The sequence below is a fragment of the Dipodomys spectabilis genome, unplaced genomic scaffold (genome assembly GCF_019054845.1).
Source record: "Dipodomys spectabilis isolate Male_0828 unplaced genomic scaffold, ASM1905484v1 ptg000066l, whole genome shotgun sequence".
Taxonomy (NCBI): domain Eukaryota; kingdom Metazoa; phylum Chordata; class Mammalia; order Rodentia; family Heteromyidae; genus Dipodomys; species Dipodomys spectabilis.
Window position 1 is genome coordinate 12,527,787 of NW_024870743.1, and position 22,592 is coordinate 12,550,378.

Sequence of the window (22,592 nt, forward strand, 5' to 3'; positions counted from 1 at the left end):
CTACCTAACTTTGAGCCACAGCTCCACTTCCGGTTTTCTGGTGGTTAACTCGAGATAAGAGTCTCCTGGACTTTCCTGCCTGGGCTAGTTTTGAACCACAGTCCTCAGATCTCAGCCTCTTGAGTCGCTAGGCTTACAGGCATGAGCTACTGGTGCCTGGCTTCATTTCAATTTTATAACCACCCCAATTGACATTCTACAATTGCTATCTTCTATTTTACAGGTGGGGTACCTGAGGCACAGAGAGGTTAGGGGGCCTGATAGCTTTTAGCCACTGTACCTCGAAGCTCATGGATTTGTTCTCTTTGACTAATCATTACATTTTTCTAAGTTTTATGGAGGTCTCATTCATATACCAGGAACTTAATCGATTTAAATGAATTAGATGATTTAGTAAATTTATAGAATTGTCTACCTATACAGCACTCTAGTTTTCAAACATTTCCTTCACCCCAACAACCCTCTGTGCCTCTCTGAAGCCACTGTCGGTTCTGACTCCCAGCCTGAGGTACCCCTAATGTAGTTTTTGATTCTGTAGATCTGCCCTCAAAATTTCGTGTAAGCAGAATCACCTCACATGTAGTGTGATATGATGTTTTTGAGGTCTATCAACAACATGGTATTATGTATTACTGTTTCTTTTAGTGTATCTACTCTATGGATATACTACATTTTGTTTAACCACTCACCAGGTGATGAACTGTTGAGATGTTTCTACTTTTTGATATGATAAGCTGCAATGAACACTGTGTAGTCTTTGTGTGAGCATGTATTTATATCCTGTCTCTCTGGGCCTATGCCTATGAGCAGAATTGCTGAGTCTTATTGTCTAGCATTTTTTTTGGGGGGGGGTTCAGTTGTGGGGTTTGAACTCAGGGTCTAGGGGCTGTCCCTAACCTCTTTTGCTCAAGTCTAGTACTCTATCACTTTGAACCACAGTCTCATGGACTTTCCTGCCCCATTAGGCTTTGAACGACAATCCTCAGATCTTAGCCTCCTGAGTAGTTAGGATTACAGGTATGAGCCACCAGTGCTCAGCTGCTATTTTTTAAAAAAAACAAAGAGAAAAACCCTATTATTTCCATTTTCTGGAGTTTAATTTTATTTGATATGATCAGATGCACATAGGCATTGAGCCTCTGTGTTCTTCTCCTAAGTATTGTCCAGCTTTTTTTTTTTTTTTTTTAATAAACTGGCCAAACTTCTTTCCAAGATACAGCACATTTCCCCTTCCCAGATCCACCACATTGGATGCCTCATGGCAGCCACGAAGTGGAGCAAGGCTGTCACGGGCAGTGCTAAGCCTCTCTGAAGGTCTGCATCCTTAGGAAACAGGTGGACAGAAACTGCTGTTCTACTTTCTAATCTAAAAACACTGTCTTCTGGGACCTGGAGCATTTGTTAGGGGAAGTCAGCAAAGCGGCCACTAAAGCAAAAAGGAAAAGAGAACTACAAGTGTAGAAATGCCAAGAGCCTGCTCTCCAGGACAGGAAAACAGCTTTGCCTGAAGAGGCAGAGGAGTTCCTTGTGGCCCTCGTGAGCCTCAAGGCCCCCCTTACCACAGGCCCTGACTTCCTCTAAGCCTCAATGAGAGGATGATAGGGAGACAGCAGGAGGGAAGGCCCCAAAGCCAGCTCTCTGGTAAGGCCATCAGGCATGGGGCATAAAACTTTAAGGTGCCTTCCCCCCAGGGAGGAGCTTCTGGGGGCTGTGTTATTGTCACTGTCAGCTGTACAGCTCTGAGCATCATTGATGCTCCCATAGGGCAGAGGGCCCAAAGAACAGAACCAAAATAGAGAGAGCACAGAGCCTGGCACAGAGGCCATGGCTCTCCGTAGGACAGAGGGGATGCTCCCTGCCTGCAAAAGTGCTGAATTCCACACGCGCAGGGTAGGAGGTGACTATCTTGGGTTGAAGGGGGTCCCCTTGAATTCACGTCTACCTGGAACCTGTGAAGATGGGCTTATTTGGAAGTAGATCCTCTGTTGATGTGCCTGGGGTCGGATGAGGGCCACTGGGTTAGAGTAGACCCAATCAGGGGCTTGTGTTCTCATACAGAGGGAGATCTGGACACACAAAGCCAACATGGAGATGACCACGGTGCTAAGGGAGACACGGGTGCAGTGTCACATGAAGATGGAGGCATAGACTGAGTGGGGCAGTGGGGCTGAGGCATTGCCAGCAGTCACCAACTCCAGGCAGAATGCAGGGCAGGGTTCTCTACTTAACAGCCTTGGAGACTACAGCCTTGACACACCTTGAGTTCAGACTTCTGGCCAGCAGATCCTTCAATTGTTTACAACTCTGACTGACACTAACACAGGGACCAGAAGCCAGGCTCGGGCTGTCCTCCACTGCATGTGCTGGCAGGAGGCAGAGGGGAGGAGCTGGGGTGCAGAGCAGGTGCCGAGGGTGTCGGGTGTTGGGCTGTTGTTACTGGTGTCTGATGTTTGGGCAGGAGGCCCAAGGGATGGAACTGAAGCTTGGGGCTCAGCACGCCTCCTGGGTCAGCTTTAATGGCCCGTTTTCTACTTTGGTTGTGTCCTCCTCCTCTTTGGAGCGGGCTGTGCAGCCTGTAGGTCCACATGAATGCTGTCTGCCTGTGCAGGCCGGTCTCCCATGCGCCCCGAGCACTGGAGCTCTCCCTTCTGCTCACTTGGCTTACCTGACACGGTTTGTACCCTTGTATTGTTCCCATGGCTTGTGACACTTTCCCAGTGACTTACTTTTTTTTTTTTTAGTCTGAGACTAAGATTCTGATGCTTTCCCTCTCTGGCTGATGCTCTACCACCTAAGCCATGCCTCCAACCCCCTAGAACACTTCTTAACCCGGAGGGCTGATTTGCCTTCTGCATTCCTAGGCCTCTCGCCACACCATTCCCACGTGAGGCAGGCTGTAGTACCTGCACACAATGGGTGCCCCCCAAATATTGTGTTTGGAGATGAGGGAAGGGAGGACACAGCCAGCCGGGCTGGAGGGAGCTAACCCAGCTTCTAACACGTGATTGTGATGCTGGGCTATTTGCTGAGTTGGCAGAGCAGCATCGGGCCTCAAAGCTGTCAATAGAGAGCCTGCTTCCTGAGCCACGTGCTGACCCTTATAATCCTCCAGCCAAAGTCTGTGGCTTTATTCTGAGCACGACCCCAGACATGCAATCTCTTGGCTCTGCTCTGACCAGTAGCCAGAGCCATCGAAAACAACAGCTGGAGGTCGGCAGGCAGGAGAGGGATGGAAGTTTCCACAAAACATTGGATTCACAGCACAATGCCCCAGATAGAAACAGCAATCAGTGCCTGGGCTGGAGGCTCAGCTGAGCTGTATTGGACAGACTGTTTGTGTGGTCACTGCCATGTCTGCTTAGTAGCTAGTTAGTCCCGGGCACCAGGCCCCTTTGGGAGAACCTGGAGTGATTAGCTTCCTGAAACCCCTTCAGGTACAGATAGGCGTTCATGTCCACATGAGCTTAGGGGTGAGTATCTCCACTCAGCACTGAGAGGCACCCCGTTTGCTAGGACTGAGCCACAGAAAGTGCTGTAGGTCACATGATTGCCAGCAGCCGTCAACTGCTCCTCCTGCAGCAGCCCAAGTTTTAAGGCCTTGGGATAGACTGGAAGAAACAGGGTCTTGTCCAATCCAAAGCCAGAACTGAAGGCCTGGACACTCAAAGGGGCTCTCACTGCGGGCCTTCTGCTTTGGGCAGCCATCAATCTACATGAAGACGTCAGTAAGTGGCTGCCACCAGCCAGCAGGCATGTTGGTGGCTTTGTGGCCCTCTTTCTTGGATACGCTTAGCTGGGCAGTCAGTGAACAAGAGGACCCCACAGGATTTTCCATGTCAGTCTAACATGGTTTGTTGATACAACACCCGTGTGGCAACTGGGCTGAAGGTCCCCAACAGTGGCCTGACTTCATGGTCTTAGCTTGCATCTAAAGGCTCAAGAATGTCCACTGAGTGCTTGGGGTGAGCTGAGGTCACCCAGTCTGGAGGCCAGCGCTCCATGTGTGGGTGCTCTCTGGTGAAATCCAGTGGCCAGAACCAGCCCCAGGACTGGGACTTTCCAGAACTGGCCAAGTTGACAGCTTCCTGAGAGCAACAATGCCTGGAGGAAGGGAGTAGGAGCCGCCATAGGCAGCACTTCCTGTCCATGGCTTACAACAGACTTCAAAACAAACAAGCGTTGCTATCCGAGTTTGACCTCGCAGTTTCCCTTCCACGGCAAACGTTCTGCTGCATTGCTTCTGCACCAAGCAGTCCTCAGAGCAGCCCAGTGGTCTGCCCATGGGAACGCCAACCTAGGCTCCAATTCAACCCTGCTGCAAGGTCTAAACTCAAGCCACAGGGGGAAGGCCAGGCATTGATATTGGCCCAAACTATTGTGTCAGTAGCCTTCCTACTGGCTCCCTGCTTTTGGTTCTACAAAGCTGTCAGCTACAGACTCTCTGAGGACCAGGGGTAAAGGAGCACTGGAGTCTGAGCTCTGGCAGCAGGGCAGAAGCCAGGTCAAGTCTACCTACATACACTGGGCAGGGCTGTCTGACACATGATAGTCTCAGGCTATCCCAGTCCCAAAGGTGGGGCTGGGAAGGTCGAGAGGGGTAGAAGACCTCGCTGAACAGTTACTGGCTCTAAGCTCCACAATGGGTCTGGGCCTCTGCCTGTTTATCCTATTAGGAAAAGAACCAATGGAATTCTATGCCTCCATCAGAAAGAATGACATTGCCCCATTTGTTAGGAAATGGAAAGACTTGGAAAAAATTATATTAAGTGAAGTAAGCCAGGCCCAAATAAACATAGGTCCCATGGTTTCCCTTATTTGCAATAACTAGTATATGTCTGAGTCAAGCAGAAACGGTCAGATAAGTTGATGTTAGGCGAAATGAACTCTAAGATAAGGACTCAAGTGGTTTTTCTTTCTTACTATTGTTTCTAATGTATTTATAAGATATTTTTTGTTGCTTTGTATGTCCCTCCCCCACGGTATAACCCCTGTTTTCACTGTATTTAATGTTGGTATAATTTGTGGAGGGGAAGGGAAAAAAACAAATTGTTTAAATTGTTTAAATAGGGATACAGGTGGACCCATTGCAACAATGAGATGTACAAGACATTACGTTGAAAAACGAACTTTACAACTTTGGCACCGGGGTGGGGGTGGGGGAGATAATAAAGAATAAAGATTAGAAAGAAAAAAAGAAGAAAGAGAATCTTCCCTTCTCCCATTTCTACCTAAGAGACAGCCTGGAAGATCAGGGCAGCAACCTGGGCCGAGTACTGTTATGAAGAATCTCCTGTACATGTACACGCAAGTATATACCTGCATACTTAGCAACACACACACACACACACACACACACACACACCCCTGCAATCTTCTATCAGGCACAGAGAAGAACGACACTAACACATTCTGAATGAGTCACAGAGTTTACTAGGTGACATCGGTGGACTGTGGATCACAAATCTGTGGAGAGGTCGCCCCAGGGCATTGGGGTCCAGAGAACTCCAGGCCATTGAGGAGGCTGCCTCACAGAGGCCAACCCCACTCCAGACAGTGACAAGCCAGGTTCCCTTAGAGACCCAGACAGAAGACTGACACCAGTTACCTTGCCAGCCCTACGCTGTTCCTGTGTCACCTGTGATCCAAAGCAGGTGTGAGGTAGGGATGGAGGAGGAAGGCAGGTAACTGGCAGCCAGGGAGCAGAGAATGGGGGGTGGAGAGCTGGGGCAGGGGCTGATCTGGGCAGCCTCTCTGAGGAGGACCTGGTCACGTGGCCTCACCCCTCCTACCCTCGGTTCCTTTCTCCGCAGTCGGATGTGGTGTGAGCCCAGGGCTGGGGCTGAGCGCTGAGGTAGAAGGCCCGCTGACAAAGCTAAGGCAGGGCAGAAGCTGCCCTTGGGTCAGCACGGGGCCCTGAAGAGGGGACCCTGCCACCAGGCAAAGCAGAGATTTCAGCTCTGCCCAGCAGCACTCTGGTCCCCTCCCTTTGGCACAGGTGGGGAGTAAGCTTAGGGTGAGGCAGCTGGAGGGGACATGGAGACACAGGACAGACCCTGTGGGCCCTGCGCAAGGCAGGAACTGGTGACACCAGACAGTGACAGCAGGAAGCCAGGGGCCTGCCACCTGGAGGCATGTGGGCCCAGCTGCCGTGGGTGGGGACCTAGTCCTGACCTCCAGAAGCCTGTCAGGCAGGACAAAAACAAAAAATGAACACACGATTGTTTCATTAAAAACTAGCTCTGGACGCGAAGACTGTATCAAAGAAAGGCCATGGAGCGCTCTCTGCTCAGTGACTCGTCCTGTCACTGCATGTCCTGCGTGCCGCGCCCCGGGCGCTGGGGACCTGGGAGGCATCTGAGGCACCAGCTGCCCTGGTGCGCAGCCCTTCTCCCCGGGCTGGTGGCTCCATGGCTGGAAGGCCGCGGATGAATGCAAACCCTGAGGACAGGACAGAAGCGTGGGAGCGCGGCTTCCTATGGGAAAGCAGTGCCAGGCCGGACACTCCCGAGTCCCAGCTCTGAAGATGCCACAAGCCACTCTGCTCAGAGCTGTCATGACAGACATGGTCTCTGGACCCAGAGGCCCAAGGCTCCACACTCCCATGAGGCAGGGAAATCAGAGGAGGGCAGCCTGGACTGGGGGTGGGGGGTTGGGGGTCTTCTGCTCCAGGGCTTGGCAGCCATATAGCCCTGCCCGAGTGGGCCAGGCTTCCTATGCTGGGCAGCAGGGCCTTTTGGCACAGGAGGCAGGAGGGTCCTGCTCAATGGGACTCCTCCCAGAGGTGCCTTCAAATCTCACTCCATCCCTGCTGAGCAAGGCATCTCTGCGTTTACTCTCCCGTCTCTTCCGGCTGGACAGGGATCATGTGGGCTTTATTCCTATAGGGCCCTTGGCTCTATTCTGTGGGGATTCCACATGGAGCCTACAGCTCAGGAGAAAGAGGAATGAGTGATGCAGTCCTGGGTCATGGAGGTCCTGGCCCACTCCACACAGGCATGCATCCACAGGAGGGTGTGCAGTGGTCAGAAGAGGCTGGGAGAGGCCTGGGCAGAGGCGTCGTGGTCCCGGATGTACTGCAAGATGTCCATTTCATCCATGGCTTGGATCTGCTGACGCTGCTTCTGTGGTCCAGCCTCAGCTTTGGCTGGGCCCACTGCTGGAGGCACAGCTGGCTTCCTGGGCAGTGCTGGCTTAGCTGCCACCGGGGGCTTGGGCTTGGGCTGCAGCTTGGGTTTGGGCTCAGCCCCCAGGTTCAGAATCTGGTCCAAGTCCTCTTCCACCCTAGGGAACCAGAGGGAGCAGCCCTGAGTATAGCCATCCCCTCCAAAAGGAGGAAGACCCTCCCCCACCCTGCAGCACCACTTCCCACGAGCCAGCCTGTGCTGTGCCATCCAGACAGACATCCTCTACCCCACAGCAGTGGGCAGAGCCAGTTCCTGTGGCATCTCAGCAGGCTCTTTGGGCGACTCCTCCCCAAACGCAGCTTCCTCACAGGACTTTCCCTCCCGTCCCTTTATTTTTATTTTTGCCAGTCCCAGGGCTTGAACTCAGGGCCTAGCACTGTCTCTGAGCTTCTTTTGCTCAAGGCTAGCACTCTACCACTTGAGCCACAGTACCACTTCCAGCTTTTTCTGTGTATGTGGTACTGAGGAATCGAACCCAGGGCTTTATGCATGCTAGGCAAGCACTCTACCAATAAGCCACATTCCCAGCCCTCCAGTCCCTTTAGAATGACTGCTCACTACCTCGTGCTAGGATTCTCTACCTTATTCCGTCCTCAAGACTTCTGGACACCTCTGGAGAGGTGCATTCAGGGCCACCTTGCAGGCAGGCCCCTGGAGCTGAGATGGTCCTGTGGCCTTATGGAGGAGGGCAGTAAGTGGCAGTGCCTGGGTCACAAGTAGGATGTCTCCTCTTGTTGAGCACACAGCCCAACCAGGCTCACTGCTGGGTTCTAAGCCACTATGCTACGGGCTCCTCCATGGGCCACAGATGCTGTGATGAACTCAGCAAGGGCTAGAGTGGCCTCAGTCAAGGCCGGCTGAGACTCAGACCTCCAACCGCCTGCTGGTGACTAGGATGGTTGTGTGGTTTTTTTTATCCTGTGGCTGGCCTCAGACCAAGATCCTCCTACCTATGGCTTCTGAAGTTGCTGGGATCACAGGTGTATACCGCCATGCCAGGTTTATTGACTGAGATGAAGGCTGGCTAACTTCTTAGCTGCCTTGCCTCAAACTATGATCCTCCTGGCCTCTGCCTCCTGAGTATTTGGTTTACAAGTGTGAACCACGGTGTCCAGCTTCACAGGGATTCTTGTAAGGTCCAAATAAAACATCACATGGAAAGTGCTTCACTGCATATAATGATAACCACAGGTGTTGAGCAGAGGTGCAGAAGATATAGAGGAGTGGCTTCCCTGCTGGCCAGACAGCTCCTGTGCCCAGTCGAGGCTGAGGAGGCTTCCCGGAAAGGAAGAAAGGAGGGGATGGATGCTGGAGAAGGGAGTAGCGGACCACAGAGATCCAGGGGGGAAGGTTAGAATAGACAGGCGTTGCTAGATGGCTTGAGAAGGACGCTGCCTGCCCCGGGACCAAGAATGTGAGTCAGCTCAGACATCAGTGGGCTGAAGAGGAGGAGGAATGGAGAGAAGGAACTAGAACAACCTCTTGCCCTGTAAGGCCTGGCAGAGCTTGCGTGAACCCAACACAGTGTCCCCAGGGAGCTGCCTGCCGGGAACCAGCCACGGATGGAGGGAGGCTCACCCTGCCCACTTCCTGGGGGGACCAGAGAGAATTCAGAGCCTGCCCGGCAGAACAGTGGGGGAAAGGTAGCCTCCTGATCCAGACCCAGAGACCGTCTAGGCTAGACTCTAGAAAATGCAGCCGCCTTGGGCTCTTAGAGTTTTGGGGTGGGGCGGCATTATTCAGGTCCCTTATATCCTGCAGTGGAGGAAGCAGATACCCAGAAAGAGCCCGAAGGGCCTGTGATCCTCAGACAGGAGCCTTAGGAAGACAAAGAAGCATCTGAGAGCTGACGGGCTGTCACGCTGCTTGGAAAAGAAAGCAGTACAGAGAACTAGTCATGGCTGCGTCTGCACCACGTGTAGCCCTGGTGGAGACAGTGTAGCTGCTTTTGGGATACAGGTGCCTGCATCGGCTCCCCCTTTCCAAGCACCCTACTCCACCTGGGCTCCCTGAGTCATCACTAGGGGTGAGTCTCAGATCCAGGCCCTCTTTCTCAGGTCCAGCCGGTGTAATCAGACAGTGAGGGGTAAGAGTCCTGAGCTCCTAGCTCATGCCTCCTCCCCAAGCCCCAAGAGAAGACAGAAGTCTAGTGAGAACACTGGAGGCCAGGCCCTGGTGTGGCTCCATGCAGGAGGAGACGAAGGCTTCTCTGATGCCCAGTCCTGTGCTCATCACACTCTTCCCTCCATACACACACTGACCTGAGGGGGGAAGGGGGCCAGACTGGATAGAGGGGTGAAAGCTTGATGAATGAATGAATGAACGAATACTAGAAAGCCCCTTGTGATGAAGAACCCTAGTTACTGAGTAGTGGTACCAGGGAAGACTCAAAAAACAACTATGGTTCTTGCTCCCAAGAAGCTGATTTTCATGACCATCTGTCTATCAGCGTAGAGACAGGGATGCAGGGCTCACATTCTTTAAGCAGAATTTCCCAAGGTGCTGTGCGGGATGCCAAGAGGCAAGACAAAGGAAGGGTCCCAGGGACCAATAAGAACACACATCGGGCCATAGAATCCTTGGAAGGCAGCCTGTGACTCCCCAAAGTGCCGTCGTGCTCAGCGGTTTGAGGGTTGATAGGAAATGGATTTCGAATATACTAGATCAGACAGGTCTCACTAGAGCTGCCCCTCAGGGCACAACCTGGCCCTGTCACTCCCTGTTTCCCCCTGCCTCAGTTTCCCTCTCTAACAAAAAACAGCAACCGTCTTGGCTCCTCCCAGCCTGTTGGGATGTCAGCACTGAGGACACAGTAGGAGAGCCTGAACAGATGCCAGGGGCCTTGGGGAGATGTAAATACAAGAAGCCATAGCGGTGACTCAGGCTTGGCGGGCAGTTGGAGGGCTAATAGTCCGAGGCTGCTAACGAGGGGTACCGATGACAGCCCCCCTGGGGCCCCGCGCTTCAGTGCCACACCAGCCATTCCTGGGAAGAGGCAGCTTGGCTTCCTGAATATGGCCAAGCACACCCCACATCCTGGGGAGGTGTAGAGAAGAAATGGAGTCGCGAATGCCACCAGCACACTTTGTGCAGGCTCAGAGGACCCAGCCCCCTCTCCAAATGCTCAGAGCCTGCAGTGCCATCGAGCAGAGGCCAGGGCAGAGGTGGGCAGGAGGGACCACCTGGACAAGTGACCGCTCGAGAGGCGCCTTCACTGAGGACCGCACAGCAAGCAGAGAACAGCAACCAACATTTCTGGACAAGGTCTGAGCTCGACTCCGTGTAAGGGATCAGACCTCCAGTGGACAGGCCTTCTGCTTTGTTCCATATGGAAAAGTCACATGCTACCAAAGCCCAGTTTTACTTGTTCTACAATCCATCTACGCGGTTATACTTGCTCTTGAGTTGTATAATTTAATTTCTATTTTTGACATAAACTTTTAACACATGAACGTGAGGGGGACACACAGACTGCCTGTTCTCTTTACAGACCCTGCGGAACTACCCTTCCAAGTCCCACTGCCATCTCTCAGTCATCCGCGGACGCAGGTCTTGGTTGGCATGGATCCCTCCCCCGAGGGCGGAGGCCGGGAGCGGCTTCCACCCTGGGAAGGCCCCGGATGCCCAGCTGGAGGCATCGCTCAGGACGGTGGTACCTGAACAGCGTGGTGGAAGCATCCGTGTGGCCCAGGCCAGATGAAGACCTTCCACTCTCACGGGTGGCAGGCAGCAGTAAGGGGTCCCCCAGGGGGACAGCCCCTCCAAGGTCAGGGTCATCAAACAGCTTCAGGGCTGTGGGGAGGCAGGAGGCAGAATGGTCAGAGACGTCCCCTACACTACACAGAGACGTCCTCAGCATCTGGGATGCAGGGTGGAGATGCCAGGCCCAGCCTCCCCGCACACTAGGGGAGGGAGCAAGAGAAACGAGGTGGGGGCAGAGGAGGGCGAGGAGACAGCAGCTCAGGGGCCTCACTCGGTGCCTGGTCCTCTCTGAACTTCTGCTCTGGCGGGGAAGTGGCCTCTTAGCTCACTGTTCCAGGTCCCCCCAGGTTTCATGACGCAGGCTCACTGAGTTCCCTCACCGCAGCCTGTCTTCCAGTAAGCAGGAGTGAGGGCCGCCCACCAGCCAGGGGATCTGACCCATAGGCTCAGAGTCTCGTCTCTCCCCCGTTCTTGCACCTGAGCTGCTCTGGCCTGGCCTATGGGAGCACTGATCATCGCCTTTCTCTGGAAGGGCTTTCCCCAGCAGGCCTGGTCTCTAACTGGAATGCTTTATCCAGCGGGCATGGCTACAGCTGGCTGACCAATCAGGCCCCCGACCAGGCTCAGCTCCACCCAACTCACTCCCACCAGGGCACAGTCCCTGTAGTTCCAGGGGAACCAGGGCTTCTGCTTGTTCTGGTTCAGACTTACATTGCTCTGCATTGATCAGGTGATATCCTGTCTCTGTAGGGTCCCGAGGGCCTAAGGACAGGGACTTGGGCCCAGCTCTTGGTGGGTGCTCACTAAGTACTATTGGCTGGATTACTGGGTTACATCAGAAGGTTGGACTAGGAAGGGGTGGAGAAACCCAAAAGCTACTTGGTGTTCCCTCCACCATCTCTGCACTGAGCCCTTCACTGGAGTTAGTGCAGGTACCATGAAACCTCTTATTAAAGTTAAAATCATGCCTGGTGCTGGTGGCTCACACTTGAAATCCTAGCAACAAGGGTGGCCGTGAAGAGGCAGAGATCTGAGGCTTGTGGTTCAAAGCCAGCCCAGGTAGGAAACCCCATGAGAGTCTTATCTCCAATTAACTACCAAAAAGCTGGAAGTGGAGCTGTGGCTCAAGTGGTAGAACACCAGTCTTGAGTTTAAAAAAAAAAAAAAAAATAAGGGACAGCACCCAAACCCTAAGTCCAAGCCCTAATGCCCGGATGGGACTCTCCTCTGGACCCTACCGGGGGCTCTAGCGCCCTCACAGGCTGAAGACAGCATTGCAGGCATTTCTCTAAGCAACAAAGACAATCCTCCATGAGACATTTAGAATAACTACAGCCCCAGAATGTTTCAGGCTGTGGGGATGCCATGTCTCATGCCTGATTTCTCCAGCAGAAAACCTCCATGAGCCAAGTCTGTATCTGGTGCAGACAGGACAAGATGAGACTTGCATTCTGTCCACGCTGGACCCCATGCCAGGGTCTAAAGCCTGCTTGCGGGGCCTGAGGGCAGATGCCAAGGGCCGTACTTACAGTCTCGAGGCAGGGGCTCTGAGGCACTCGAGGGGAGCAGCTTTTGGCTTGGACCAAAGAGCTCCCCGTCAGGATCCATCGCCTCATCAAAGATGGTGAGCCGGGGTGCAGGCTTAGGCATCACGATCATGTCTGGGTGTTTCTTGAGCTTCCTGGAGCTGGAGATGAGACAAAACACCAAGTGGGGCCGTGTCATGAGCCCAGGAGCCTGCTCCTACGTGCTGGGTCCAGCTGGGGCCTACTGGTCACTAATGGCTGAGACCAGCTGGAAGCGGCCATGGGAAGGCCTGAAGCAGCGCAGGCAGAGCAAGCTGACAGGTCCTCCTGCTCCAGGGAAATGAGAGGACCAGCAGAGGGGGCGTGAACTCGGGCCGGGAAGGAACTCTGCCATGATCTGGTGAGGTAGTGGGGAGACCCCTACTCTTGAAGCAGCTGAGCGCTGGGCGTGAGGAGCAGCCAGCATCAGGAGGGTGGAGAGAAGGAAGCAGCTTCTGGTCAGACAGCTCCTCGAGCAGAAGGCCCGCTCAGGCCTTGGACATCCCATGCACACAGGGCACAGAACAAAACCACTGAGTGGAGGCATCCACTCAGCGGCCCTGGCCAGCCCCTCCTTCAGGAAGCCCTGCACGCTCAGCACACTGCCATCTCCAGGCCCTGTTATGTCGGTTTGCCAGCTGGGGCCAGCCTGTCGAGGGAGACTGAGAGAAGACCCCAGGGAAGGTTCTGGAGCAGGCTCAGGCTTTGTCCTCTGTTCCCCTGACTGGATGCTTGGGATCTGTGTCTGGCGCTCTAATGAGGCTCTGGATGAACAAGCTTGGGTTCTTTCTGACAAGTTGACCCAGTGCCTGTGGCAGCCGCCTCCACTCGCAGTTTGAAGGTTCCCACACCTGGTGAGGACAGGCTTGTTACTGGAAAGGGGGATCGCGTGTGCCTGTCTGCCTGCCGGGCAGACCCACTGGGCTGAGGCCACATCTGACTTCCTGCTGGAAACATTGTGGCAAGCTCACAGAAAGCCTGACTGTCCCAAACAGAGACACCAGCGGCAGATAAAAATAGCAGGCCTCTGGGTGCTTGGCATAGGGCACTGAAGACAGCCATTTCCACAGTCGAGAAGCATACATCTAGGAGAATCCCAGCCCAGCCTGCAGCCCCTGTGGAGACGGAGCAGGGAGGCATGTGCCAGGAAGGTGGCAGGAAGGGCAGCCCTTGGTGCCCAGGCCCAGAGTCCTAGTGAAGATTTTGGTTGGGCCTGGCCTGTTTACTATATGCTTGAATGACTGCTGGAGGCCATACTGAAGGCTGAAGCATGCTGGGACTCAGGGTGGTCACTGCTCATGGTCCCAGACTTCTGGCCCTCCCAATGTCACAGGACAGAGTAGGGGGAGTGTCACAGGATTGACCCTGCTGTCCTCCGCAGAGAAGGGCAGTGACAGGCTATACAGCCGGAGTCGCAGGGTCTGTATTGGAAAGTTCACTCCAGCCCATGCTCTTTCTCCCTCAGGCCTGGGTGCCAGGTCTGCTCTCCTGTGCTTAGGTCCTGGCTATGGGGAAGCCCTGCAGCAAGCACTTTGGAGAAGCTTCATCCCCAGCTCCTCTCACATGGTGCAGTGTGGGCTCAGCTGCCCTTACTAGGCCAACATGCAGAACTAGCACTGCTTTCCTGACCCCAGGGAAGTGGGCGTCGACAGAGTCGATGGCCCTGGTGGAGCTGCCCAGAGCCCAGACCCCCAGAAACTTCATGTGTCCCCTGGAGGCTTGTGCTCCAGCCCCCTGTGCAATGGGACCAGAAGCTCTCTGGGCCCCAGGACCAGGCTTCCAGCTTGTGGGCTCTGCTCTGCCACCAGCCTGTGCCTCTGTCACCCACCACAGCCACACATGGCTCTGTGTTCAACAGGGACTGCATGCTGCAGAATGGGTAACCCCACCCCCGCCTGTACCCACGCCTGGCTGAGGAGGGATCTTCAGGAGGCTGTGCTGTGACCCCGCTGCATGTTCTCCATTGCTCCCCCAGCAGCCCCTTCCCACTCTCCGGGACCAAACTCACACCCTACCCAATCAATGGCCTGTGGGGCAGGGGGGAAAGAAGGCATGTGTGTGTGTGTGTGTGTTGGCGGGGGGGGGGGGGGGGTCGCGGCGGGGGGTTGAGGGTGATTGAAGAATAAATGCAAGGGCTGGGAATGTGGCTTAGTGGTAGAGTGCTCGCCTAACATGCATAAAGCCCTGGGTTCGATTCCTCCCTACCACATAAACAGAAAAAGCTGGAAGTGGCGCTGTGGCTCTAGTGGTAGAGTGCTAACTTTGAGCAAAAAGAAGCTCAGGAACAGTGAGTGCCCAGGCCCTGAGTTCAAGCCCCAGGACTGGCAATGAATAAATAAGTAAATAAATGCAAGAGGTACAGAATTTAACTGTTTGACCTTTTCCCACCTAATTCTAACCTTGACAGCACAAATGAGGCCAGGCTATCCTGGCTGAGCACCCCTACAAACTAGACTCACACCTGTGTTCTTCCCATGACATCTGTGACCTTTCCTTGGACTGAAATAATGCACGTACAGTCTGTAGAGGTGTTCACTCTGCCCTCCACCCATACATTCGCCCTGCCCTCCAAGACCCCCCCAGACACGTCCCAAGGGGGGGCAAAGGATATCAGGTAATGGAGAGCTTGGATAACTAAAAGCCCAAGGTCCCAAGGTCCGAATCACCCTAAAACTTCAGGCTCTTGAGTCATAGCAGTGGGACAGGCCCACGAAGATGCTCAGTGAACACTGGCTTAAGGATGACATGATGAAGGAAGGGAAGGTGGAAAGGAAAAAAAGTGGACAGATGGGAGGAAGGGAGGAAGGAAGGAAGGAAGGAAGGAAGGAAGGAAGAAGGAAGGCAGGAAGAGACAAGCAGATAGTATGACAGCACATCTCTTACTTATTCTTACCTATTTACTTCGTCTAGTGGGGAGCAAGATGGGGTCCTCGATCAGTCACAGGGCCTATGCTGGGCAAGTCCTCCAATCCCTGGTCCCCACCTGCCCCTCGCAGCCATCTGGAGGGTACCTTGTCCACTCTCAAGAGTGCCCCTGCCACCATCCACCCATCCAGAAGCTCAGAGCCCAGAAGTCACACCCATCTACCAATCATCCACACAGAATGTTCCCATTGTCACAGCTTGGAGCTCAGAGGGAAAAGCCAGCTCAGATAGAGGCGAGGATGGCTTCCTAGAGGAGGTAACATGGAGGTAGGGGACTGAGGGGTAGAGTGTCTAGACTTAACTGCAGACAGCTGTCCACACATACGCAACCCATTCTGTGTAACAGGAGACAAAGCCCTTCGCTGATGCGCCCTGTCACCAGGGACGGGGAACGGGTCTGAAGTGAAAGGACCTGCAGCTCCTGACTTCCGGAGAACTTGAACTTGTCCTCCACCCGGAAGAGCGGTCTGGCCCAGAACAGGTTACACGAGGTAGGCAGGGGCTCCCGGGTAGGCGCAGGCATGTGTAAGCATGTTCACGCCGGTACACAGACTGTCACTGCCCTGCTGTGGGCTTGACAGGAGACAGATGCGCAGACCTGGCCACGTCGGCAGGCGGGCCTGCAGCACACAGCGAGAGACGGCAGCTGCCATGGTTGACAGCTCCAAAGCTTTGACTGGCCAAGAAAGGCAGCCTGCTCCCCGTGGCTCAGGCACTTCTGGTGACACTGACTGACACGAGAGCAGCCTCCTCCCAGGCCACCCAGAGTCCTTATGGAGCCATTCCAGGCTCACCTGCTCCCAGGGCAGACAGGAGATGGGGCTGGCCACCCAGGATCAAAGCACACAGGAGCTGTAGAGGTAGCTAGCCTGGCTAGGTCCAGTTAGATTCAAAGCCAGGTGACGCTTCACCAGATATGAAAGCCAATTCCCTTTACAACAATGTAACTCTCACGCTATAAAATGCAGCACTTTTTATATTTGGGCTTTTTCCAATTAGACAATGCTCTCAGGCTGCCAATCAATGACCTGAACTTCACAGAAGGGCAGTGTCTCTGCAGTGGCACGGGCGTCAGCAGTCAAGGAGCCCAGCCAAGGGTCAGGGCAGCTTCCTGGGACAGTCTGGAGCTTCAGCGGAGGACTGGACGGAAGGATGGACGGAGCGGGAAAGCTGTGCTCAGCAGAGGCTGGGCGTGTGCACATGTCAGCAGGTGGAACGTGGCACGGAAGTGTGCAACAGCCGCACAGGGGGCACAGAAGGGTGTGATGGGTCTGGAGCGAATCCTGGGGGACCTGGGGGGTGGGTTCTGGCCATTGCTGCAGGAAAAGCAGCCAAGGGGAGGCAGAACTCCTGCATGACCTAGCCCACAGTTGGCCAAGTTCCTCAAGTGTTTTCTTTCCTATTTTGGGCTGGTACTTGGGCTTGCACTCAGGGATTTTTGCTCTTGCTTGGCTTTTTGTTTAAGGCTGGTGCTCTACCCCTTGAGCCACACCTCCACTTCTGGCTTTTTGCAGGTTAATGGGAGATTTAAAAAAGTCTCAAGGGGAGTTTATCTGCCTGTGCTAGCTTTGAACTGGAATCTTCAGATCTCAGTCTCCTGAGTGGCTAGGTTTACAAGCATGAGCCACTGGCACCTGGTTCAAGTGTTTCCTTATCTGTAGGCAGGAACAAGGAGGCAATGCAGAATGACTTTGGAGCAGAGTGCGGGGACTGCAGGGGAAGGCCAGCAACGCGATCCCAGGCTCACATTTCCAACCCAGCGCACTTCGGAAATAGTCCCCAGTCATTCTCTCAACAGCATAGCCTGACTCTCAGGCCTCCTCAAGCCCAACTGAAGACCTCAGCAACTCCTACCCCTCCTTGGATTGTGGGTCAAGTCACCCCATTTTACTGCATTTCTCTGCATAGTGGGGGGGGGGCGCACTGCCTGGGACCTACCATGTTCCAACCTCAAGTCACGGGGTGTCGGATGCAGGGGCTTCTAACCTCTGCCCAAGGGGAATGCCCAGCCTTGCTCATGGCCACATCACCCTGAGACAGAATACGCAAAGGGAGAAGAGTCAGGCCACAGAGGAAAGCAGAAATCTGACCCACAGCCTCTTTGGCAGTCACCCCAAAGGGCTCAGTCCTGCAAGCAGGGAGAGTGGCAGGAGGCAAGCCTGCTACCTCCAGGTGTGCAGAAGCACCTGGTACGGTGTATGGGCATGCCCACACTGATACCTGCCCAACAACAGGAAATGGAGGAAGCTGCCTACACACACACACACACACACACACACACACGTGCGCGCACACACGTGCACGCACACACACAGCTCTTTAGGGTGAATCTGAAGTGGTGAACACATTTTACAATAACATTTTCTCCCTCTGGCCTGGACTTCACACCTGCTTTATGAAAGCAGCAGCTGCGGCTCTGAGAAATCCAGCAATCTGTGCCTCCCTCCCTCGGCCAGGATCTGAACCCTGAGCCCTGCTCTGGGGTGACCACGCATCCTGGGGTTCCAGCTTTGCCAGCGGTTTCCCGACTCTATTATAAAGGGCCTTGGCCTTCTGCCAAGCTGCCCAGGGCCCCTCAGGAAGGGAGCCTGAGGCTGGGGGACAGTGAGGCGCCCCTTTGCTGGCTCTTGTCTGAGAGAGGCCATTCTGCTTCACATGGCTTTGTGTAACAGCTTCTGGATGAGATTTCTCTTGGATCCAGGATTTTGCTACCAAAGTAAAAAAGCAGAAACCACAGTTTTCTCTGTGGTCTCCCGGCCCCTTCATTCAGTTCTCTCTGTGGTCCCTGGGCCCCTTCATTCAGGCTGGCTGGGAAGTGCAGCTGGGAGGAACTGCTGGGTAAGGGTGGCTGCATGTCCTGATTGCTGTCTTTCTCACTACTTTGGGACTGGCCAGGCCAGGGCCGGGCACCAGGGAGTACCAATGGACATACGGCCTGGTTAGCCATGCCTCTGCTTCCACTGTGGGAACGGATAACCATGGAACTCCCGGGAGGAGGGATGGGAGATGGGGGAGCGTGCCCTCGCTGGGGCACCTAGGGGCTACAGACGCCTCCCAGTCTCCTAGGGTTTGGTTTCTGGGCTCTGCCAGCCCACACTTTCACAAGACTCAGCAGGAGGGCTTGCTGAAACTGTGTCTGGGGCTCCACCCAGGTCCAGGGAGCCTGAGAATCTGCATCTCTGCCCACTTCCAGATATACCATTTGATGTACCAGCCCTGGTTGCTCTCTGCTATTCTGGAGACATCCAGAAAAAGACCCAGGGCCCGGGCTGAGTCCCCAGCGTAAGAGCAATGCCATTTATTCTGCAAGTCACCCTAGAGATACAGTACTAGGGCTTCTCTGGAAATAGGGCTTAAAGTCACCCATCCCCAGAGTTCCTGCCACAGCTCACCTACTGTGTGTATGTGGTTTCCATTCTAAATGATGGGTTAGCTAATGAGGAGACACCTGCAGTGCATCAGGCATTGAAAACCACAGAATCCAAACAGAGCAAGTACAATATCTTTACACTAAAACACAAGTGGTTTGTTTTATAGAAAATGAAGCAAATTCCACATAAGAAAGTGACAATGAAACACAGCCTTCTTGAGAGAGGTCAGCTCACCAGCAAAGGCTATAGCTCAGAGAGCGTGGGAGGTCAGGCTCGCAGGTGGGCGGGCATGGGAGGAAGCCATGTTGGCAGGGACCTGGGACCTGGACAGGGACTCCCAGGATTGGGATGCAGGCTGGGGAAGAGCCAGGCAGTACCCGGAGCAGCAGGGAGGCCTCTATCAGGGGCATGCAGCCTGCAAGGAGCCTGGATTCCCTTCCCCCACCCTCTAGCAGAAGCTCTGGGGACCTTACTTGGGGCCCAGTGGTCCAACAGAACAAATACTATACATGTGCAATCTGTTCAAGTTACTGCCTGTGATAAGCACTGGCCTGTCTGGGTATAACGGACCCAGAAAGATCTAGCAATATAAGCTGAAAACAGCAAATGAAGGAACAGCGCTCTTAACACTCAGATGTGTATGTATTCATGACGAAAGGATTTTCATCTGGGTTCTCCATTTTTTTCTTAATTGTATATTATTTGAGTCACAGTGAAGAATGTTTCTAACAGGATTTCCAGCTGAAGGCACAACTCAACGGTAGAACTTTCATTTTCTCAGAACCACGAGGACACTGAAATAGGAAGTTAAACACAAAGCCACACAGAAGGAGGAGGACAGAAGATAAAACCACCCGGTGGAGTGTGAAATGGCATGGCGTCTGCTGTCATGTGGCAGGGCAGGGCAGGGCAGGGTCAGGCCTTTTCCTAGGCTCTGCCACGGCTGAACGACACTTCCTTTCCCCAATCAGAAGCAGGTTGAAAAGACAAAGAAAAGCTAGCCCAGCCCGCCTCCAGCTTTGTGCCTAACTCTCCCAGCAGTGCAGGCAATGCTGCAGTGGAGACACAGTGCCCCACTGTGGCCACAACAGGGAAGGGCTGGGTCTGGTGTATGGAAATGGCTGCTTCAGGAGGCCCCAAAACCAGGCTAAATGGAAGCCAGGGAGCCAGGCTACCTGTGAATAATGCGATATTCCCTACCAAAGGGTGAGGCAGGCAGCCTAATAAAAGATAGGGCCCTGGGGGCTGGGAAGGTGGCTCAGTGGTAGAGCACTTGCCTTGCATGCATGAGGCCCTGGGTTCGATTCCTCAGCACCACATAAGCAAAAAGAAAAAAGCCGGAAGTGGCACTGTGGCTCAAGTGGTAGAGCGCTAGCCTTGAGTTGAAGAGCTGAGGGACAGCACCCAGGCCCAGAGTTCAGGCCCCACGATAGGATCCCCCCCCCCCAAAAAAAAAAAAGACAGGGCCCATCCGGGTGTCCATGAGAGACCCAGGGGTAAACTTGTCCTCAAGACTAGGCTCTGGCAGATACCAGACTTGGCCAAGTCCCTGTTCCACTGTGTCCTTGATTTCCCCACCAGTGAAAAGACAACCTTTGGGTCCCGACTACCTTCCCCATTACTGAAAGATGGAACAGGAAATGACCTCAAGTTCTGGCTCTGTGGACACTGGTGGCTCTTGCCTATAATCCTAATGACACAGGAGGCTGAGATCTGAGGGTCGAGGTTCAAAGCTAGCCTGGGCAGGAAAGTCTGTGAGATTCTTGTCTCCAATTAACCACCAAAAATCTGGAAGTGGAGCTGTGGCTCAAGTGGTAGAATGTTAGCCTTGAGCTAACAAGTTCAGGGACAGCGCCGAGGCTCTGAATTCAAGCTCTAGTACTTGCACGTGCATGCCCACGCACACATACACGTTCTATCTCCACCTGTGTAGGCTAAGAGAAGACAAGCTCCGTTTCCACCCTAGATTCATAATGGGCCCCAAAAGAATTCAGGGCTTTTCATAAAATGAAATGTGTAGGAAATATCAGGTTTCTCATGTGTTCTCAAAACTTGTTCCAGTTTTATATGACATATGTACTCAGGGTCACAACATACAGTATTATGGTGGGCGTGTATCAAAATGATTCCAGAAGTTCTGTCTGAAAGGTAAAATGAGCTAAGGTGAGCTCATGCTAATTAGCTCAATCCCTGGCATTTAAAAAGCTTTGAAGAAACATTCCTGACCCAGCAGGTAATGCCAATGACTGTCACACTAGTCCTTAAGGAAAACCAGCACGAGAGGATGTTGGGGGGGGGGGGTCCAGGATTCAGGGTCCACAGGGCAGAGCTGAGGGAAATGGTCCCATGTCTGCCCATGCACCTCCCCCCCAACTCTGCTACCATACGAGTGGCAAAGTCAAGGCTGCATTTGCCAACCCCAAAGAGCACTTTCCTACCCAAAAAAGGAGCCTCTCTTCTAAGTGTCCTTCAGTCAAATGCTGGCATGAATCCCTGGAGTTTGTTTTAAACTGGCACTCTACATGGTTACTTAGACCAAGAGCAGGAGTTCAATCAACATCTTCTCCTAACCAAAATAAAGTCCAAGGCTTGCACAGGATGAGAAGGAATGGCTTTTACAGGCTTCTCCCACCATCCTCATTGCTGTCCCTTGGGGACAGGGCCTGGCTGGAGAGACACTGTAAGGGGATCGATGCCTCCCTCCACCCCCCGCCCTGAGCCCTGGCACCTTTCCCCAATGGCATCGTCATCCCTCTCTGCTGGTCTCACAACTATGCAGCCCCCAGCTCACAGCCTATGCTTGAGCAGGAAGGGCGATATAGCACAGGCTGTGCTGTTAGGATCTCATCCTGCGCGTCATTTGGGTCTAACCTTCCTCTGTCTGATTCCTTTCGGAAGCAGGTCCCACAAGGCAGGCCACCCTCATCTGTGTGCAGACCGAGAGCATGCCACAGCAGGGAGAAGGGCACATGGCTCCACGGTCAGGATTCTGTAGAAAGAATGGGCCTTGCTGATCGCTAACATTTGTACAGCTTGGTTTACCTTCCAGAGAGCCTAAAAGGTAGGCACTATCAAGAGCTTGAAAGAAAGAAGCAATGGCTGGAGCCCCGTGGCTGGCAAATGGCAGAGACGGGGTAGAGATCAGCATCGCAAACTTGGGCACCACCCAGTGCAGCTGTCTGACCTCAGACAGGGCACATGGCCTCTGCAGACTTGAGCTTCTAAATCTGCAAAATGGGATAAAAGCCGCTTTCCAAGAGATCTGGTATGTAAAGCTAAAGCCAAGTACAACATCCGACACACCACAGGTGCCCAGAAAACAGCTCCAGCTAGGGTGGGCCGAGACAAAAAAACCGTGCAGAACAAGAAGTCAGCAGGGGCAGGGGATAGCCTGTGAGCAGGGAGGGACAGGGGGCCTTTGAACATGGCCCAGGAGTGGCTGAGTGATCTGAATCCCACTGGGGAAGCCACTGGCTTCTGGATGGAACACCCAGCCAGACTTCTCAGGCTGTCCACCACAGAGCTCCGGGAGAGCAGCTCCCTAGCTCTCTAGTCCTTTCATGTAGCCCGTGCTTCCTGCCCTGAGCTACCATGGGGTGGACCAGGCAGAAGAGGCTCAGGAGCTCAATGATTGGCTGAAGGCACTCAGAGAGCCAGGAAAAGAACAGGGGCATGTGGCTGGCCTGCTTGTCTTTACCCAGGGTGTGTGCATGCACACATCGTATTTACCTTCTGTGTCATGTGGGGTCATAATCCCTGCCACCTACATGATTCATCAGGGCCTCCACTGCCCTGGGGGGAGGAGGGGCGTGGAGCCAAGGACACTGCTTCTGCAGCAGTCACAG

At 53.8% G+C, this 22,592-nt stretch overlaps 1 protein-coding gene across 1 annotated transcript in view; it reads right to left on the reverse strand.

Annotated features, from left to right (window-relative positions):
• Window positions 1–5,413: 5,413 nt before the first annotated feature.
• Window positions 5,414–22,592, reverse strand: part of Hs1bp3 (HCLS1 binding protein 3) — a 28,469-nt gene continuing 11,290 nt past the window's right edge. The window contains exons 5-7 of the mRNA XM_042680846.1: window positions 12,416–12,573; window positions 10,841–10,976; window positions 5,414–7,281 (exon numbers count right to left, since the gene is read on the reverse strand). Coding sequence (XP_042536780.1) covers window positions 7,023–7,281; window positions 10,841–10,976; window positions 12,416–12,573 — 553 coding nt within the window. The 3' untranslated portion in view covers window positions 5,414–7,022. The remainder of the gene's footprint in view (window positions 7,282–10,840; window positions 10,977–12,415; window positions 12,574–22,592) is intronic.